This window comes from Piliocolobus tephrosceles, chromosome 16, assembly GCF_002776525.5.
Source record: "Piliocolobus tephrosceles isolate RC106 chromosome 16, ASM277652v3, whole genome shotgun sequence".
NCBI lineage: Eukaryota > Metazoa > Chordata > Mammalia > Primates > Cercopithecidae > Piliocolobus > Piliocolobus tephrosceles.
The window spans coordinates 73496571-73513140 of record NC_045449.1 but is presented as its reverse complement, the minus strand read 5'-3'; the positions used below and the strand labels follow the sequence as shown (position 1 = coordinate 73513140).

General features: G+C 57.6%; 1 protein-coding gene across 1 annotated transcript; it reads right to left on the bottom strand.

Moving 5' to 3' along the window:
* Window positions 1–2230: 2230 nt before the first annotated feature.
* On the bottom strand, window positions 2231–13623 carry ENPP7 (ectonucleotide pyrophosphatase/phosphodiesterase 7). The gene is made up of 6 exons (XM_023211529.1): window positions 13152–13623; window positions 10615–10760; window positions 8697–9323; window positions 7004–7223; window positions 6227–6349; window positions 2231–2650 (listed from the first exon to the last, which is right to left on the bottom strand). Exons 1-5 carry the CDS (start codon window positions 13621–13623, stop codon window positions 6243–6245), a joined length of 1572 nt encoding a protein of 523 aa, XP_023067297.1. The 3' UTR covers window positions 2231–2650; window positions 6227–6242.
* Between the last annotated feature and the right edge of the window lie 2947 nt (window positions 13624–16570).

Genomic DNA, 16570 nt, shown 5'->3' with positions numbered 1-16570 from the left:
CGGCACATGACACGCCTGTAATCCCAGCTACTCGGGAGGCTGAGGCAGGAGAATTGCTTGAACCTGGAGGCAGAGGTTGCAGCAAGCCGAGATTGTGCCTTTGCACTCCAGCCTGGGTAACAAGAGTGAAACGGTCTCAAAAAAAAAAAAAAAAAAAAAAAAAAAAAAAATCGCTTAAGTTAATTTTAAAAAGGAAAAAGAAAAAACAGATGTCAATGAAAAATAAGTAGCACTAACGAAAAATGGAAGGTGATTATAGAAATAAATACAAGGCAAATCAAGCTGTGGCAACCGTCCATCTATGCTGTTGCTTGGCTGCCAGAGCTCTGAGCCTGGTGCCTCTCTGCATGTCACAGAAGACACCTGTTAGGGGTGGGGTTCATGGACCAGAAACGTTCTGCTAGAGAAGCAAGAAGGCTTGGAGGTGGGACTTTCTCGCGATTTGATACAAGGTAATTGCCGCCCTGTCTCTTCCTAATACCCAGGCCTTCTATGTACCGGGCCCTATTCACAGCTGTTTGTGAATATTAACTCATGTTACCACTGAGACCACCCTATGGGACAGGTCCTGCCACTGGTCCTGGATTTACAGAGGAGGACGGGTCCAGAGAGGTTAGCAACTTGCCCAGGGCCACAGAGCAGGTGTTGGAGAGGGGGAGCTGGATTTGAACTGGGACTGCTGCTCAGGGCGGCACCGCCGACATTTGACACCCAGGGCTGCACGGATAGAAAAATCAGCCCCCCGGTGCATGCAGCCAGGCCTCAGCCCCCCCGCTCCTGACCCCCGAAGCTCCCTCAGCGAGTGCTCGGCCAGCCACCAGGACTGTCGGTGCCTTTGTGACACCAGACATCTGGAGTAATGGAATACTGAATGTGAGACAGACTTGGTTATTTTCCTCTCTCTCCTCTCTGTTTCTTTTCTTCTTCTGTGGGTGAAGCAATTCTCACAGCTCCTGTTGGCCCAACCCCTGCCACGCCGACGAACAGGGCTGAGCAAACGTGGTGGTGCTGGTCGGGGGGCTCAGAGGAAAGCAGGGCTTCTCTTGGAGACCGGGCGGTGGCAATGCTGGCACCTGTGAGTGCTCACCGCTCCGAGGACGTGGATGTGGACTCTACCTGGTCTCCTCTGGCCTGGGGGGCAGGCTCAGGCCGGCTGAGACTGGAATTGGGCCCATCCAGGGAGGGTCCCCGCCTCTGACCCCAGCCCAGCCACAGAGCCAGAGCTTGTGCAGGTGGGTGGCTGGCCTGGGTGTCATGGGGTGTGGCTGCAGGCACTGGCATAGGGACCGGGGCAGTCCTTCCAGAAAGAGCAATTGGATTGTGGGCCAGGGGCCCCACAGGCCAGACCAAAGTCCAGGTTCTTCAGCCTTCAGCCCCAGGCAGCCGGTCAGGCTTCTGTGGCGAGCAGGCTGGGATGGGCCCTGGAGACTCCATGGAGCTGAAGCCACAGGCAGAGGCAGGAGACCCCGGGTGGGGGCGGGGGCTGGGGGCCATGGGCTTTGGAGGCAGGGAAATGGGCAGATCCGACAAACTCAGACTTTAAAGCCTGTGTCTCCCAGTGTCCCAGCTCATTTACCCTGCAGAGTGGCACTGACAAACCCAGCACCTCCCAGGGCAGGATTTTAACCCTCCCAGGGGCTGCCATTCTTGAGCACCTGCTTGGGGCCAGCCTCTGTGCCAACCTCCCCACAATGTGCCCGCCTCACTCTCAGGTACCCCAGGGAGGTGGGCATGGTCCTCATTATCCCACTTTTTCAGATGAGGAAGCTGAGGCTGAGGAGGGTCAACTGCTTGGCCAATGCCACAGCATTTGGTGGGGGGCCAGGGCTGGAACATGAGTTGATCTGACTCCAAAGCCTGTGCTCTTAACCGAAGGGTCTCTTGGCTCCTGGCCATGGCCATCCCGGTCCCGTGTCAGAGCCAATCCGCGCGACTTTCTTTGCGATGTTTCTGCCTTGTTTAACGTGATTTCTTGCTGAGCACTGTGGCTCACAGATGCTGCTTCCGTTGTCGTTCAAAAAAGCCTCCTCATGCCTTCCCCCCTTCCTTTTAGGAAACTCACCCCTTTTCCAGGACTGGCCAGCCGTCCAACCAGGGCCCACCCCTAACGAGAATGGAGGGGTCCCTGGGGCTTGTGAAGCCTGGCAAGGAGTTAGAAATTTATCCCGCGCTGGGGCCAATGGTGGGACCGTCGGGAAACCAGCAGGCTTTAGGGAAAAGGCTCCCCTTTGCTGACTGTCGCGGCTTGGCCTTTATTCCCATAGGTGCTTTGTGCAGGGCGGGCCCCTCCCAGGTGACCGAGGCCGGGTCTGCAGGTCCCCGCGCCCGCAGAGCTCCCGCGCGCCCCCGCGTGGCCGCAGACGGCAGCACCGCTTCGGGAGCGGGGTTTGCAGGAGGCGGGGCCCGAGTGGGAGGGGCAGGGGCAGGGGCGGGGGACCGGTTATGGGACCGGCGCGCCGGGGGCCCTGAACCTGGGCTGCGGGGCTTATTACCAGCACCATAACAGCCAAGCAGGGGCTGGTGCTGCCGGGGACAGTGGCATGCAGCCTCTGGCCTGGGATAAGCTGGGGAGGCAGGGTCCGTCAGCCACCAGCAGAGCATCACAGCGAGACAGCCGGCTAGGGGCCTGCGGTCAGCTCCCCGAGGTTTCCTGGAAGAGCAAGCAGCACGCGTTGGCCTGGGAGGAGAGGATGGGGCAGGCTGAGGGCAGGTCTGATGGGACAGGTGAAGCAGAGGTGCAGTTGGACTGGGAGGGAGGGATCGTGGGAAACAGGCTGGGGGGCTTGCGGGGGCGGTGGGGCGGCAGGCAGTGGAAGCGGGCAGCGCTGCAAGACTGCGCAGAGAAGGGCCTGTGTGGGGATTCCTGGGAGGGCACAGGTGCGCGGCAGGTGTGGACATGGGGGTGGCGTGATGATGTGAGGCTTCAGACCCTTCTCCCAGGGCTGGGAGGCGGGGGGTGAGCACTGTCCCAGGCCTGGCTGGCAGTATGCGGATCCCAGGAGGCGGAAGAGCTTCCCCTAGTCTTCTGTCTGCTTTTCTGGCTGGAGAAGGAGGACTCTGTAAAGTCAGGGCAAGGACTGCGTCCGTTCCACAATGTGCCTTTAACTGGCCACATGTACTTTCAACACTACCTTTAAAGAAAAGAAACGGGCCCAGGAACTGGACCCAGTGGCTCATGCCTGTAATCCCAGCTCTTTGGGAGGCCAAGGCCGGAGGATCGCTTGAGACCAGGAGTTCGAGACCAGCCTGGGCAACATAGCTTGCTTTTTAAAAAAAGAATTAAAAATTTAAAAGTTAGTTGGGCACGGTGGTGCACACCTGTAGTCTCAGCTACTCAGGAGGCTGAGGTGGGAGGATTGCTTGAGCCCAGGAGGTCGAGGCTGCAGTGAGCCGTGATTGCATCACTGCACCCCATCCTGGGCCACACAGTGAGAATCTGTGTAAAATAAAAGAAGCTGGCCACAGAAAACAGCCTAGTTCCAAATGGAATTTACCAGGCTGTGATGAAAACTTCGGACCCCCAGCTCTTAGCCACCTGCTCAGCCCAGCAGATGCTGCTTGCGAAAGATGATTCTGCAGCCTTCTTCCCTACTTTGTGTTCAGTGACCTCACTTTGGTAGCTCAAAATGGGCCACGGTGGAGTATTGATGCCGCAGAAATGGGTACGGGCCAACATCAGGGCTTTTTGAGGGGGATCTGGAGAGCCGGTTTGCTGGGACACCACTGTGGCTGCCCCTCTGGGGAAAAGCCCTGTGAGAATGTGCAGAGTCACGTGGTCTTCGATGTTCCATGCTTCAATTTCCTTGTGTGTGAGTCTGAATAATGACGTTTTCTGAGTCCCTCTCTTGGTTAATGTGGAGAACAAATGGTTGTGGACTCCGGCGCCATGGAAACCTTATCATGTCCCTGCCTAGTGCTGGAAGACTTGCTTCAAGGACCCAAGCCCCTGAGCACAGAGAGGCAGGCTTTGTGGCTGAAAGTACTCGGGACCAGGACCTTAAAACTGGCATTGACGCACCACCGGCCGCTCTTTGGCACCCTTGGACCAGTCAGCTAGCGCCTCTGGGCTCCAGCATCTTCATCTGCAGAAGAGGTTTGGGCTGAACGGTCCTTTGTTCCCCTTCTGGATGTGACATTTGGCATGCATGGTCCTCTCCACCACATACATCTCCACATTCCTACTTCTCTAAACCCTAAACCTGCTCCTTTCTCTTTCATTTATTTATTTTTGTAGAGACAGGGTCTCACTCTTGCCCATGCTGGAGTGCAGTGGCGAAACAAGGCTCACTGCAGCCTCCACCTCCCAGGCTCCAGCGATCCTCCCACCTCAGTCTCCCCCCAAGTAGCTGGGATTACAGGCACGCAGCACCATGCCTAGCTAATTAAAAAAAAATTTCCTACACAGACAGGGTCTAACTATATTGCCCAGGCTGGTCTTGAACTCCTGGGCTCAAGCGATCCTCCTGCCTCGGCCTCCGGCAGTACTGGGATTCCAGGTGGAAACCACTTTGCCCGGCCTCATTCCCCTCTTGATTCATGAAAAGCTCTTGGCTTTTCCTGTCTCACCAGCCCCGCCTTCTCAGTGAGTGGTGTGGTCACCATCTCTTCTCAGTCCACTCCTTCTGGCTGGGGGCTTTCATTGAGTCCCATAGCTTGTGTTGACAAGGCTCAAATTTAAACTGCCAGACTAAACTGCATCCCTGGGTATGGACTCATCTGCACAACCTGTGCCCAGGGACAGCTGCACATGGCCGCATCACCAGTGTTGAGACTGATCACGGCCGAAACAAGTCTCAGCCTCCCCGACTCCTGTCCCCAGCATTTTAACATGTCAGCAAGTGGCTCAAGACCCAAGCATCGGACCCATCCTTCATTTTTCTACTTTCTTCACCCTCCCACATAATCTGTCCACAAACCTCAACTGTCGTGCCTCTTAAAGGTATTTGGAATCTGTGCACATTGCAGCTTCTCCACCCCTGCCACTGGAATGTCCTGCTGGGCCCTGCAGCAACCTCCAAACTGGCCACTTCCTGCTCCCGTTTCTGTCCCTGGCCCAGCAGTGAGACCCACTCGTTTAATCGTCAACCTCAGACCCTGTGTGACCTCAGCTTGGGGCTCCCCGCTGTGTATCCAGCAACCTCCTGCCTTGGCTCCTGTTAGAGCCTCGCTCTGTGCCAGCCTTCAAGCACACTGGCCTTCTGTCTCATCCAAAACGCGCCGAACCTGTCCCACCGTGGGGCCTGTCCCTGGCTCTTGCCCCTGCCTGGAATCTCTTTCCCAGAGCCTGGCATGTCTGGCTTCTTGTCACTCTGGTCTCTCCCTAAATCCACCTTCTCAGAGAGGCCGTTCCACGCCGGGCAAATGAAAAGGTAGTGCCTGCCGCGTCGCTGCCTGTGGCTGTCTCTTCTCCGCCATCACCAGCATCTGAGCACTCTGCCCATGGATTCATTTGCTTTTGCATCCTCTGCTTTCTTGTGCCTTTAAATGACAGGTTCCAGACTCTAGGGCCTGGACTGTCTTGTTCGCTGCATAACCTGAGCCCACCAGAGCCTGGCATGGAGCTGGCTCCCGTTACATATTTTTGGGATGAATGAATGACTTTCTTCTGCTTGGCCTAGGAGGCTGTGGCTGCACAGACAGACAAGGGAGCACTGTCCTCAGAGGCTTCCAGAGAGTTCCAGAAACACAGCCCCGGAGCTGTCCTCCCAAACGCACCCCACGCGTGTCCTCGGAGGTGGGCTTCCAGAGAGTTCCAGGAATATAGCCCTGGAGCTGTCCTCCCAAACACACCCCACGCGTGTCCTTGGAGGCTCCCGGAGAGTTCCAGAAACAAGCCCCGGAGCTGTCCTCCCAAACGCACCCCACACGACGGTTTCCGAGCTATCCCAGTGGAGCCCAGAGATGGCAAAAAGGAGGGGAGGCAGAGCTCTGGCCAGAGGCTGAGGGAGTTCTGGCTTTTGGGGGAGGGTGGGAATTCTGGCCACTGGTCTGGGTGGTCTGCTCTGGAAAGATCTCCTCCAAGCCCAGAACAGAGAGGCTGGAAGGGTCGGCCTCGGGATCCAGGGGTGATCGGTCGCCTCTCTGTGGCACCCAGGTTAGTGGGAGTCACCCACTGGGCGGGGCCTGGCAGCTCCGTTCTGGCTGCCTAGGACTATAGCCGGACGTCAGGGTGGAGGGTCAGGGAGCGTGGGGCCACCCTCCCGCCTCTGCCTTCTGGGTCTCTGACCTTGAGCCATGGGGCGTCATGCGACCTCAGACAGAAGAATCATGGTCCCCAGCAGTCCCATCACAACGAGAGGCCCGCTGCTGGGCAGGAGAGCAGATCTTCCGTTGAGCAGGAGAGCAGCATCTAAGGAAAGCCAGAGGCCCCGTGGGGGAGAGGGATGGCTCCTCACCCCAGCTCCTCCACAGTAGACTCGGGGTCCTCTGGTGGTCCCCACGAGCCCCCCACTTCCTCTTTCACCGCCGCCTTGGTCCCATGGCCCTTGTCCACCACGGCCCTTCACAGCCCTGCTCAGGAGGGCCCACCCCTCTCCAGCCAGGCCCCCACCAGGGTCGCCACCTTGTCAGTTTCCAGGTGACCTTTGTCCCTAGGATGGGTCAGGTTCAGGTGGGGAGGTGTGTGTGTGTGGGAGGCTGATACAGGAAGATTCCAGAAAGGAGGCCCTCAGGTTGCCGTGGTGGGGAGTGGGGAGTGGGGAGTGGGGATCCAGCAGCCAGGAGGTGGGCTTTGCACAGCAGGCCCGCCTGGGCCACCCTTGCTCCCTCCGTCCCCTTCTTGAGCAAGGCTGCCGAGTCCTCCCGCTCGCCCTCTTGTGCCGCCCGAGATGCATGAGGTGCTCCCGAGAGGTCATGTGTTGAGGGATTCTGGTGTTCCCCAAAGCCAGGGGAGGCAGCCCCAGTCGGGGTTCGAGGCGTATCCTGGTCACAGGCATGCAGGCACCCACGTGTGCACACCTGTGCACACCCGAGCAGGCCGGGATTTGGGGCACCCTGCCCTCACCTTTGTGCAGCATAGGCAGCAGGGTGGCCGGGTGCCCATCGTTGGCCTCGGGCACAATGCCCAGCAGCTGGCACATGAGCTCGTACACGTGGACGCTCTCAAAGGGCTCCACCTCCAGGCCCGCCTTGAAGCTGGGGCCCACAGCACGGAAGATGGTCTTCATGTCCATGTCTTTGTTGTCAAAGCCGTGCTCCCCGTTGTTGAACTGGACATTAATTCTCTGCCGGGGAGCGGTGAAGGGTCCTGGGTCCTTGCTGGGAGCAAGACACCCTCTCCACCTACCCTCTCCACGCTACGAACGCCCTCTTAGGAAGAGGAGCACCAACACGGGGGCTGGAGGGGTTCCAAGACTCAGTTTCCCTGAATTCTCAGCGTCTGGAGATCAGTCACCCTAAAGAGTGAACTTCAGGGAAGGTCCAGTTAAATGAACAGAGACCAGACCCTGAGTAAATGGGAGTGGAGCGAGCAGCTCCAGGCTGCGGGCCCTGCCTCCTGGGTGGTGTTGAACGCTGGCTCCCGTCGGTCACTTCCTTTCCGGGGATGTCTGCTCCCTAATCTGTGCTTTGCTTCTGGCTCAGCACACTTGTGCCGTCTGCTGAGGGGAGGTTGGGCTCCTGACTCTTTCCTGCTTCTTCCCCGTCACCCTTGGGGCTGGACTTCTACACTTTACCCTGGACACGCAGGTCACACACACACGCCTACCACACGGTGCTCGGACATGACGGACACGCAGGTCACACACACACGCCTACCACACGGTGCTCGGACATGACGGACACGCAGGTCACACACACACGCCTATCACACAGTGCTCGGACATGACGGGTACATATGTGCACACACACTCCCACTGCCTGGTGCCCGAATGTGGGGGGCACACACAGATGTGCACACACACACTACTGCATCGCGAAGGGTGTGTCCCTTCAGTGCTGACGCTCCTCAAACTGGGGGCCAGCTAGAAATAGGGAGTGCCTCTATAGACATGGAAGGAGAGGCCAGACGCGGTGGCTCACCCCTGTCATTTCAGCACTTTGGGAGGCCAAGGCAGGAGGATCGCTTCAGCTCAGGAGTTTGAGACCAGCCTGGGCAATACGCAAAACCCTGTCTCTACAAAAATACAAAAATCAGCCGGGTGTGGTGGCTCACACCTGTAATCCCAGAACTTTGGGAGGCTGAGGTGGGTGGATCACCTGAGGCCAGGAGTTTGAGACCAGCCTGGCCAACATGGTGAATCCCTGTCTCTACTAAAAACACAAAAAATTAGGCATGGTGGCAGGTGCCTGTAATCCCAGCTACTCAGGGGGCTGAGGCAGGAGAATCGCTTGAACCCGGGAGGTGGAGGTTGCAGTGAGCTGAGGTCGTACCACTGCCCTCCAGCCTGGACGACAAGAGTGAAACTCTGTCTCAAACGAAACAAAACAAAACACACACAAAAATTAGCCAGGCATGGTGGCATGCACCTGTGGTCTTAGCTACTCAGGAGGCTGAGGTGGAAGGATTACTTGAGCCTGGGAGTTTAAGGCTGCAGTGAGCTGAGATCCTGCCACTGCACTCCAGCCTGGGCAACAGAGCAAGACCCTATTTCAAAACAAAACAAAACAAAAAAAAAAAAACCCAAACAAACAAAAAAAGGAGACCCAGAACCCAGGGAGGGAGCCCCCAGAGGTGGTGCCTCCAGCAGGCAACTCACCCCGTGGATGACGTAGCCAAGGTCGCTGTACATCAGCAGGGGTGTGACCCTGGGGTTGTTGGCGTAATGGAAGGCCTCGGGGAACTCCTTCTTCTTGTAGACATGGAGCTTGGGGTGGGCATCCTTGAGCGCATTGTACACCTTCTCCAGCCTCCCTTCTTTAGGGAGCAGCATCCCGTTTGGTCCGTAGTCCAGGAGCTCAAACTTGATGTCCTGGAAGGTGAAGTTGGGGAACTTGTGGAATTCGACCAGGTCGTCAGCCTGCTTGTTCACAGTCGTCATGCCATGGTCGGATGTGATGATCAGGTTGAGGTGGTCTGTGAGGTGGTTGTGAGCAATGCTCTCCCGCAGGTAGCCCACGGTCCGATCCACCTGCTGCACCATCTCCCTCCTCTCCGGGGACTCGGGGCCGTACTTGTGGCCCGTGGAGTCTGGCTCCCCGAAGTAGAGTGTGACCAGATCCAGGTCCTCCTCTGTGAACCACGCCATCACCGTGTCGATGTTCGCTCTCCACTCCGTCTCATTTTTGTAGTTGTGCGCGATGCCTTCCTTCCGGCTCCGCGTCACAGCCACCCCTTGGTAGGTGACGTTCCCGCCCGGGTAGAAGAAGGAGCCAGTCCTCAGACCCTGCCAGACAAGGCCGCGGGAAGGACAGGACTCCTCAGTGGGCGCCCCTCATCCCGTGCCTGTGGACACAGTTGTCCCCCACCTGCCTACTTCTCTGTTCCACCCACCCATCCCTGCTCCTAGCTGCAGCTACAGGGCCTTTAATTTCTAAAACATCCCTGATCTCATGTTCTATGGGGGGTAAAACCTGATTTTATAGAGGCAACGACAGGTGCCCCCTGGACTTGAGCACTAAACGAGACATCAGTGTAAAAATGTTCTTAGATACGCAGTGTCTGCCTCATCACTGGGCTGTGATGCCTACCTCGAGGCTGCACTGCCCAGAAAGCATCTCCTTCTGAACCGAAGTCTGGCCTGCCCTGCTGGGCTCTGGTCCGGGCATGAGTCTGTCTGTCCACCTGTGTCCCGTCCACCTGCCCCTCCAGCCTTCTGCCTGGCTGCCTGTCTGCCCGTAACTCGACTGCTGCTTTATTTAGAATTTGTCTGTCTCCCCAGCCCTCTGTCCACCCCACCTGCCCATCCACTCCCCCCGGATATTCTTTCATTGGATCAAGCCCCTTGAGATGCCAGGGTCTCTACCTTGGCTTCCTGCTTGCAAGCCTGTGGAAAGAGCCCTGAGTGTGTCTCTGGATCCTTCCGGAGCGAGGGAACTCCGGCTAGAGTGGATACCTTGGCTCTGGGGTGGGCATGGGCTCTGCCATTTATTCCAGCCTCATCTTGGAAACCTCCACTGACTTTGTTTACTGGAAGCCTCGCCTCTGGGCCAGGAAGACCCCAGAGCATTGCAAACTGGGTGGGGGACGGTCCTGGGTCAATACTGTACCCCACCTCTCATTTTATCTTTGACCCTTTAGAATTTAGCTGTTCAGCTGTGACAGGGATGTGGGAAAGGGAGAAAGTCGTGTAATTGTTAAATGCTTTCTTGTTGAGTCACAGTGATCTTCCCTGTCTGACCCTCACCCCCAATGCTGCAGGGCCCAAGGGTGCAGTTCTCCCTCCGACTAGGGGGACAGAGCAATCCCTCTTGCTCCCAGGGCCCCCCAGGGAGGACCGGGCAGGGCTGTGTCCATGGGCCGAGCCGGACATAGCTCACTGCTTAGTCCTCACCAGCACCCACCACCTGCCCATTCTGGGGCCCTACTTCACACTCTTCTGTGCCAGGGTAGGCCAGGAGTCCCGAGACCCTGGAGTGGGGAAGGGACCTGCCATGGATCTCACATGGTTCCAAGCCTCGCCTGGGCCTAGGTGCCCCCATGCTCCGCAATGTCATTATGGGTGGGGGTGACATTACCTGCCTCTGGGCCGTGATCCAGATAGGCACGCTGCCGTTGTCCCACCACCTCTGGATGCCCAGCGTGGTGTGGTAGGGCAGCTTCACCTTGCTGGTGGTGTTGTAGTACATGTTGTGAACCACCCCGTGGTTCTCGATATATTTGCCTGAGGGAGGAAGAGGCACAGACGGTGGCAGGATGGACCGGGTCACAGCGAAGGCCGGACCCAGGGCTGGAAGAGGCGAAGTCAAAGCAGCCTCGGTTTCCCTGTGTGCTGGGTGGGGAGTGGGCCTGGGGCAGGGCTGGGAGGAGCACACTTCTTCCTGCACTTCCCCCGTGGGAGCCGAGGTTCGAGGTCATGTCCGAGACAAATAGACACGTGTTCTTTGAGCTATTGTACCAATTGCACTTCCACTTTCAGTTTGTCCTGCAGCTGGACAGGCACATAGGCACGAATGCACGTGCAGGGATCCTGGTGGCAGACTTGTTTGCTTTAGCAAAAGATTGCGGATTTGCTGGGCGTGGTGGCTCAAGCCTGTAATCCCAGCACTTTGGGAGGCCGAGACCGGAGGATCACGAGGTCAGGAGATCAAGACCATCCTGGCTAACATGGTGAAACCCCGTCTCCACAAAAAAATACAAAAAAACTAGCCGGACGAGGTGGCAGGCGCCTGTAGTCCCAGCTACTCGGGAGGCGGAGGCGGGAGAATGGCATAAACCCGGGAGGCGGAGCTTGCGGTGAGCTGAGATCCGGCCACTGCACTCCAGCCCGGGTGACAGAGCAAGACTCCGTCTCAAAAAGAAAAAAAAAGATTGCGGGTGACCTCCATGGCCATCAGGAGGGAACTCTTTAAATAAATGACGGCCCAGCCATCAGATGAGATCCTAGGCAGGAATTTCAGTGAACCACATGGAGCTCCAGGAGATTTTTTGAATTTATTTTTTTACAGGAAACACGTGCACATGCTACTAAGCCCAAAAGGTGCAAATGGAGAGATGAAGTGGAGAAGGTCCCTCCATCCTGATCCGCGATACAGAGAAAGAGGTGGCGCACGGACGGGAGAACCGCACACCTCTGTTTGCGGTTAGAAGGGGCTGAGGTTGCAGAAAGGCTGGTGTGGGGATCAGCTGCCTGTGTTGGGGTGAATGCTGTCCCACCACGTTCATGCTCACTTGGAACCTTAGAATGTGTCCTTATTTGGAAATAGGGTCTTTGCAGTGTGATTAGCTAGGGGAAGGGGATGTATACTGGAGAAGTGTGGACCCTAAATTCAGCGACTGGTGTCCTTGTGAGAAGAGGAAAGTTTGAATAGAGACACACACAGGGGAGAGACCCTGGGAAGGCGTAGGGAGAGGTCGGAGTGATGCTACCACCAGCCCAGGAATGCCAAGGATTGCGGAGGCCCCGGGAGCCAGAAGAGGTGAGGAGGGAGCCTCTTCTGCTAGAGCCTTCGGGGCAGGTGCAGCCCTGCAACGCCCCGGTTTTGGCCTTCCGGCCTCCGGAAGCATGCGGATCCGTTTTTGTGGGTTTAAACCAGTCTGCAGTTCTTTGTTGCAGGTGCTCTGGGACACCCACACAGGGGCTTTGGAGGATGACCCAGGTTTGGGAGGTGGGCAAGCCCATAGGGAGGGCCAGGAGTGTTTGCTTTTCAACTCTCTAACACCTTTTATGCGGTACTTGACTTTTATTATTTTAATATTGTTTATTTTTTTGACACAGGGTCGTGCTCTGTCACCGAGGCTGGAGTGCAGTGGCGTGATCACAGCTCACTGCAACCTCTACCTCCTGGACTCCAGCAATCCTCCTGTCTCAGCCTCCTCTTTTTTTTTTTTTTTTTTTTTTTTGAGATGCAGTCTTGCTTTGTCACCCAGGCTGGAGTTCAGTGGTGCGATCTCAGCTCACTGCAACCTCCACCTCCTGGGTTCATGCAATTCTCCTGCCTTAGCCTCCTGAGTAGCTGGGATTACAAGCATGTGCCACCATGCCTGGCTAATGTTTGTATTTTTAGTAGAGATGGGGTTTTGCCATGTTGGCCAGGCTGGTCTCGAACTCCCAACCTCCAGTGATCTGCCTGCCTCAGCCTCTCAAAGTGCTGGGATTACAGGTGTGGGCCACTGCATCTGGCCCCATATTTGGCTTTTTAAAAACCTATCTATGTATTGTCTACATAGATCTGCCTGGGCAGATCTGTCAGGGAGGTGTTGGGTGGGAAATGGAAAAGATGGAAGGGAGAGGGAGAGGCTGACACAGCCAGCTGGGGGGGCAGGCAGGGGAGGGGAGCCGTGGGAGTCATCAGGGAGCCCGCCACGCTACCCTCCTCCTGAAGCCTTCTGGGGTTGCTGCCCTGGCTGCGGCCACCGCTTTAAGGACCCCCCTGGTCATTTTTCTTTGTCCTGGATCTGTTGCTGCCAACGGTGAGGATTCCTAATGGTCCCCTTGGCTGTGTCCTGTGCATGGACAGGGGAGGTCTGGGCTTTATCCTGTACGACAGGGCTCTATGCCACCTGGTTTCTCAGGCCCTCCCACCCCCAGGCCCCATCCTGGGGCAGTACTCACCGGTGACCAGGGTGAAGTGGCAGGGGCTGGTCATGGTGACAAAGGGGGGGGTCATGTAGCGTGCCTTCACCCCGTCTCGGGCCATGGCATCCAGGTTGGGGGTGTCCACGTCCTGGTCATAGTTCCAGCGGAAGCCATCGAAGGACACGAGGAGCAGCTTGTTCCGGGAGCCCTGACTTCGTACCGGTGCCCCGGCCCCGGGAGCCAGGAGCGTGGCCAGAGCCACAGTGAGGAGGATGGCTGGGCCTCTCATGCTGGGCCTTCCAGACGGACAGGCACACAGGGTGCGTAGGACCGGCTCCTGCCGAGGAGGGCAAAGTCCCAGGGTCACCCGGGCTGATCTCATCCCGTGCGTCTTTAGAATGTGGCTGTGCACATCCCTGGGTCGTACCTCGGGAGTGGGCTCCCCAGCCGGGTCGGTGCCAACCCTGATTCCAGCCTCACGTGCGTGGGGTAGCATCAACTTGAGCATCTGCCTTTATTGCCAGCCGCACCCTTGGGGCTCCAGGCTCCTCCCCTCCCTCCCCAGAGTGGGGAGAGTGACCCAGGGCTCAGAGCACAGCAGAAGCCCATTCCACCAGGAAAGTCGTGCCCTCTCCCTCCCCCGCAGCAACCGGTGGTCCCTCTGTCCTAGCTCACCCTGACCCCAGGGGACCCAGGTGAGGGTGGGGTGGAACCCCCCTCCAGGCCTTTAGCGGTGCATGGGCCTCAGGTCTGCCTGGGGCGAGGGCCTGTGGGGCAGGCTTCCCATGGGCAGGGCCAGGACCAAGCCTGGGTCACAGCATGGCCTTTTCCGGGGGGAACCCGAGGCTGGGTGCCTCTTCTTCTCGTCTTGCTCCTGTTAAGGGGCTCCTGGAGCTTGGTGAGCAGACCCGAAACCCGACGGTTCCAGAGCAGCATCCTACGTGCCTTCCTTCTTGGGGTGCTTCTTTCTTGGGAATTTCCGAAGGGCCTGGGGCTCGGGCGTTCTTGTTTGATGGGCTTTTTGAGAAGGGATCCGAAGAGGGGGACTCCCTTGTTACCATGGGCACATGAGAGGTGGGAGAGGAACCCCTGGATTCAGCGTGCAGTTATCCCTCCCTCCCTCGCTGCCATCTCTCCTTCCCTTTCTCTTATTCTCTCTCTCTCTGTCTCTCTCCCTCTTTCCTTCTCTGTATGTCTCTGTCTCAGCACCTATTAAGCACGATCTGTGTGCCAGGCATGGTTCTAGGTTCTGGGGACACAGAAGTGAATGAGACAGACAGTGATCCTGGTGCCTCCATTTGAGTTGGGGACACAGAAAATAAAATGAACAAAGAAGGAAAAAGGATAGTTCCCCAAAAGAAAGGAAGGCAGGAAGCCATGATGGAGAGGCTGGTGGGGTGGGTGGGGCGGCATGCAGTGGTGGCTGGTTGGGTTTCGCTGAGAGGATGGTGGAGGTCAGTGACTCTGGGGGACCATGAGCCAGGGGAGCGGGCATGGGGCAGGTGGCAGGGGCGGCAGGGGCGGCAGGGGCGGCAGGGCCGGTCCTGTGGAGTAGGTGACAGTGATTCTCATGCCAGGCAGTGGAAGCCAGGGGTGGGTTTTAAGCAAGAGAGTGACATGAACTGATCTAATGCTAAAAAAGCACCCTCCATTTGTGGGTGAAGGTTGGACCAGAATGAGGGCAGAATGAACACTGGGTGCTCCCTGGAGAGGTGACTGCCTGTGTCTGAGCAAGAGCTATTGGTGGCCGGGACCAGGGTGGTGGCTGTGGGATGGGGCTGGGTTTAGGTGGATCCTGGAGGTTTTGCTGAGAGGTGGTGCACTGGATTGCATGGTGGGAAGACGGAAGGGCGTGGCTGGGAATATTGTCACAATTTCAATCTGGAGCCAGACACCTGCCGACAGTGGCCCCGGCCTTCCTGAAGACCTTTGCCTGGCTGCAGCAAGCAGACGCCGTCTCAAAGCGATGGCCGTGGCACTCAGATGACACTGCAGATGCTGTCCACAGCCTCCCCAGGCCAGCCAGCCTTTCTTGACCCAGGTGGGCAGGGACCACAGGTACGGATCCCCGGCCGCCCCTGCCTGGAGTGGAATACACTCTGAAGGAGGACTCTGTGACCTTCCTTCTTCATGCTTCTGTGCACCAAAGGCTGAAAACCAGTATGGAGTGACTGCCCGGTGCCTACAACCACCGCGTGGGGTGCCGCCTCTGCAGGGCTGGGGCTCAGGGCGCCCAGAGGTTGCGGCTCCTCCCTGGGGAGCACAGACCTTGGGGAGGGTAAGAATCCCTGTGTGTCAGGGACACAGGTTGCCATGCACGCACAGGGGGAGTGCAGGCGGCTTCAGGAGAGGAGATCGGGCTTTGCTGGCACCAGCGTTGGGGGAGGCCCACAGGATGCATGGAGCCAGGAGAGAGGGCAGGAAGGCTTCAGGCAGAGGGACCAGGCATGGAGGAAGGGAGGCACCCGGGCTCCCGAGGGAGTCGACCAAGAGCCTGTAGGCCATGGCGGAGTCTGGATTTTCCGCTGTGGGAGAGCTGGTTAGTTGTCCCCTAATATCTGTTCTCCCCCTTTTCCATGATAAGATGGCTGCTAAGAAGAAAGACTACATTTCCCAGCATTCCTTGCAGCAAGGCATGGCCACGTGACCACATTTTGGCCAATGGGGCAAAAGGAGAATGTCCTGTACATTCTCCAGAAGCTAGCTTTGCTTCTCTTCTTTTTTGATGTTTCCTCCATCTGATGCCTCCGGCTGGCAAGCCACCCTGAGCCGCCTGATGAGGGGCTCCCTGGGGATGGCCGGGGTGCGCAGAACGGGCCTGGTCCCCAGCGTCCTGTGTAGTAGCTCAGCTCCAGGCTGCATTCTCCCAGGGAGAATACAACACACTACCTCGTGGCCGTTTCCATTATTTTGGTTTCCTGTCACTCTCAGCGGGACTTAGTTCAAGCTGATAATAGAATTCCAGGCCTGGAGGGCATTGCTAGGTTTAAGCAAGAGCTGGCTATGGGGTGGGGTTCGAGAGGGCCGCCAGGGAGGCAGGGCCTGAGTGAGGAGCCGAGGCCGTGGTCCAGGGGCCTGGCCAGGCCCCTGATGGGGTGCATTTGGGGTGTGCTTGGGGCCGGCGCAGATCTTGGTGGCTTGCAGGTCTGGGTCCATGGTTCTGCAGGTTCTCTTGTCGGTCCCCGGGGTTGTGCAAATTCCTGGTCCTGTTCACCCTCTTACTGCCTGGGCCTGCTCTGGAGATGGCATGAAAAGTCTGCTCCTGCTCCTCCCAGGACATCCCAGCCATGCTGGGGTAACTCTTCCTCTGGTTTTTGGCTCTGTACCTCAATCCCGCTTTGCTGGGGAGCTCCTTGGGTCACCCCACATAGGTTTCTGTTTTCTCCCCGATCTCATAGAGCACTTGGATGGAATGGGTGTGCGGTGGTTGATTTTGGGTGGAATGGGTGTGCGGT